The sequence below is a fragment of the Ursus maritimus genome, unplaced genomic scaffold (genome assembly GCF_017311325.1).
Source record: "Ursus maritimus isolate PB19 unplaced genomic scaffold, ASM1731132v1 scaffold_23, whole genome shotgun sequence".
Classification (NCBI taxonomy): domain Eukaryota; kingdom Metazoa; phylum Chordata; class Mammalia; order Carnivora; family Ursidae; genus Ursus; species Ursus maritimus.
The window spans coordinates 46,903,752-46,906,632 of NW_024424786.1; the positions used below are offsets into that span (position 1 = coordinate 46,903,752).

Below are 2,881 nucleotides of genomic sequence, written 5' to 3' on the forward strand. Positions count from 1 at the left end.
CAAGGGGCTTCAGCTTTAATGGACAGAGAGGTTTTGAAGGCACGACCAGAGACATGCAGGGACATCTGCAGCCCCAGCAGCACAGGGCCTTGGACATGTGCCACACACGTTCCATCCCCTTGCCTCAAGTGTACCGTGGACACCCCATGTGTGTAGCACACATGTGCTGTGGCTCCCGTACACAGGGGCTGAGGAGGTCACAGTGCAGTCAATGGACTTTATTAGGAGGGGGGAGCTTTTCTGCTGGTCAGAGGTGGGTTTGATGGGATGGACAGGATGAGGACCAGCAGGGAGGCTCATGAGACTCTGACTACGCCTAGGTCAGTTCCTTCATGTCTGCAGGCAGGCAGGCCAGGCAGTCCACTGAATAGAGCCCACATGCTGGATGGATGCACCGCCTTCCGGGGGCAGCTTCTCCAAGTAACACCCAGGGAGGCTCTTGGGGATGGTCAATGGGCACTGGGAAGGTGGCCAGAGCCACGTCTTGGAGGGCGAGCCCAGCTGCAGCAGCAGCAACAGCAGCAGGGAGGCCCCGGCAAGCGGGCCACAGCCAGAGCTTTCCTTCGACCACTGCCCAGCCGCTTGGCCTCACAGGCGTCCCTCTGGTCCCGTAGCCGCGTGTTCAGCTCCCTAGGGAAGGGGAGGGTCTAAGAGGTCTTGAGAGGCAGCATTCCTGGGTGGGGAATGCAGGCTCTGCTCTCCCTCACACCAGAAGAGGGGTGCCTGGCTGGGGCTGCAGCATGAGGGATGGAGGACAGACACAAGGAAGGACTTCCTCCAAGTGGGATGAGGTAGTGGTCAGGGACATCGGGAGCTAGGAGCCCCGGAGTTGAGCCACTCCCCTTCCTTCGCGGGGCCTGAGCCAGACCGCACCTGAGGAGCTCCAGTTGTCGCAGGAGGCTGAGCTTCTCTTTTTGCATGTTCCTCGAGACCACGACCACCTCTCTGCAGGAGGGAGGTGGTGACCGGGATGCAGGGGGGCTCCTCGGGGCGTCCCACGACCCTAGCCCACGCAGACCCTGAGGGCGGGCCTGGGACATGGGATGATGGAAGTGGCCCAGACCTGAGCCCCAAAAGCGATCCCGCCACGCCTCGCCCGCCCACCCCACCCCCTCCCCGGGCCCGGCCCTGAGGGTCGGCCTCCTCCCCGCCCCCCCAGGCACCGTAGGGTTTGCTCCCGGCGGCCCTGCACATCGCCCTCCAGTCTGCGGAGCTGCTCCTGCGCCCCCTCCAGCTGAGTTCTCAGCGCCTCGTTGGCTAGCCACAGCTGGGTGTTCTGCGCCTGCGCCTCCAGCTGCTCGCTGGCCCGGGCCTGCAGCTGCTGTTCCAACTGGGGAGTACGGGGGGATCGAAGTTGGGGAGGACCCCTCCACCTCTTCGAGGTACTGCGTTTGCCCCTGACTTCCAGCAATTCCCCGGCCGGGGGCACTGAGACACAGGGGACCTCAAGTATACAGGGGAGTGCATGGGTGTCGGTGGGGATAGGGCCCAGGGCTGGGTAGGTCGCACTCCTCCCCGGCATGGGCGGGCGGGCGGCCCCTCACCTCCCGCTGTCGCAGGCCCGCACGCTCCAGCTCCTGCTCGCGGTTCTGCAGCTCCAGCTCCAGGAGGCCTCTGCGCTCCTCCCGGGGGAGGTCCTGGGATTCGTGGGGAGCTCCTGAGCCTCAGCGGGCCGTGGAGGGGCAGGGGCCGGGGGTGGGGCCGGATGGAACCAATTCAGGGGGCGGAGTCACGGAGACACGCGCGTCTGGGATTGGGCGGGGCGGGGCAGGGGCGGGGGCCTCGGGCCCACCTGACTCCGCCGGCGCTGGCGCTGCTCGCGAAGCTGCTGCTCCATCTCTTCGTACAGACACCGCACCTCCCTCTCGTGCTCGCTCTCCCGCCTTCGGGGGACAGGAGGTGAGACAGCTGCTTTGAGCCTCCCAGCACTACAGACCCCAGCGCCACCTCTGCCGCCTCCCGAAGTCCAGCCACCTGGGCCCCAGGCCCTGCCCTGGTCCCAACCCTCACCGCCGCAGCGCCTGCTCTAGGCTGTCCCGCTCTCGGGCCGCCTCCTCCAGGCAGGCCGACGCGCGCATCAGAACGTCCTCGAACGAGCCCAGCAGCTCGGGTCGCTCCCTCTGCAGCCAGGTCCAGAGCGTCCGCACCGCTCGCTGCCTGCAGGGGGAGGGCAGGGGCTGAAACTGAAGCGGGGGCTCCCCGGCCCCATCGCGAAGGGTAAGCCCTCTGGAGACACCTGCAGCCCTGGATAGACCAGCGCGTTTGCTGCACGCAGGGTCTCCCTCTCGTGGGTGCTTTAGCCCCTGCCTGGGGTCAGTGTGTACCGGGCTTGTGGGGCAGCGAGGTGTCCTGTATGCGCACAGGGCTGTGCCCGGCGCCTGCCCTTCTTCCCGCCGCCTTGTCGGGTGCCCCCTGAAATGCAAATTCTGCGGGAAATCACGCTCAGCCCCTCCCAGGTGTCACAGCTGACAGAGCGACTGGGCCAGTCCCCGCGTAGGGACCCTGAAGTGGAACAGACACGCGGGCGACATGGACAGGCAGCATGCACGGGGGAGCTAGCAGAGGAGGGAACTGGGAGCCGCCGCAGCTCGGACTCACTCGCCCAGGACTGGGGCCACCCCCAGCTGCTCCAGTGCTTCACAGAATCTCTCCTCCTCCTCTTCCTCCAGGGAGCCCTCAGCGCCTTGCACATCTGACCAGCCTGACTCGAAGGTTTCCTCTGGAGCCTGGGTGGGCAGTGCGCCCTGGGCTGACTCCACCCCCACAAACTTCCCTGTGGGCATGGGAAGGTGAGATTACCAAGGCTGTGGGTTAGCACCCCGGCTTGGCCACCACTCACCCCCCTCCCCCACGCACACACATCCTGTCCTTATTCCAAGCC

At 66.1% G+C, this 2,881-nt stretch overlaps 1 protein-coding gene across 4 annotated transcripts in view; it reads right to left on the reverse strand.

Moving 5' to 3' along the window:
- Positions 1-203: 203 nt before the first annotated feature.
- LOC103671101 (EF-hand calcium-binding domain-containing protein 4A) overlaps positions 204-2,881 on the reverse strand; it is an 8,284-nt gene continuing 5,606 nt past the window's right edge. The window contains exons 1-8 of one of the 4 annotated variants that reach the window (XM_040639713.1): positions 2,599-2,873; positions 2,325-2,426; positions 2,011-2,157; positions 1,793-1,883; positions 1,545-1,637; positions 1,164-1,330; positions 874-945; positions 204-630 (exon numbers count right to left, since the gene is read on the reverse strand). In XM_040639713.1, coding sequence (XP_040495647.1) covers positions 450-630; positions 874-945; positions 1,164-1,330; positions 1,545-1,637; positions 1,793-1,883; positions 2,011-2,157; positions 2,325-2,426; positions 2,599-2,783 — 1,038 coding nt within the window. In that variant the 5' untranslated portion in view covers positions 2,784-2,873 and the 3' untranslated portion in view covers positions 204-449. Of the gene's footprint in view, positions 946-1,163; positions 1,331-1,544; positions 1,638-1,792; positions 1,884-2,010; positions 2,158-2,324; positions 2,427-2,598; positions 2,874-2,881 lie in introns of those variants that run through there. The other 3 variants (XM_040639712.1, XM_040639714.1, XM_040639715.1) reach the window with 3 other exon arrangements.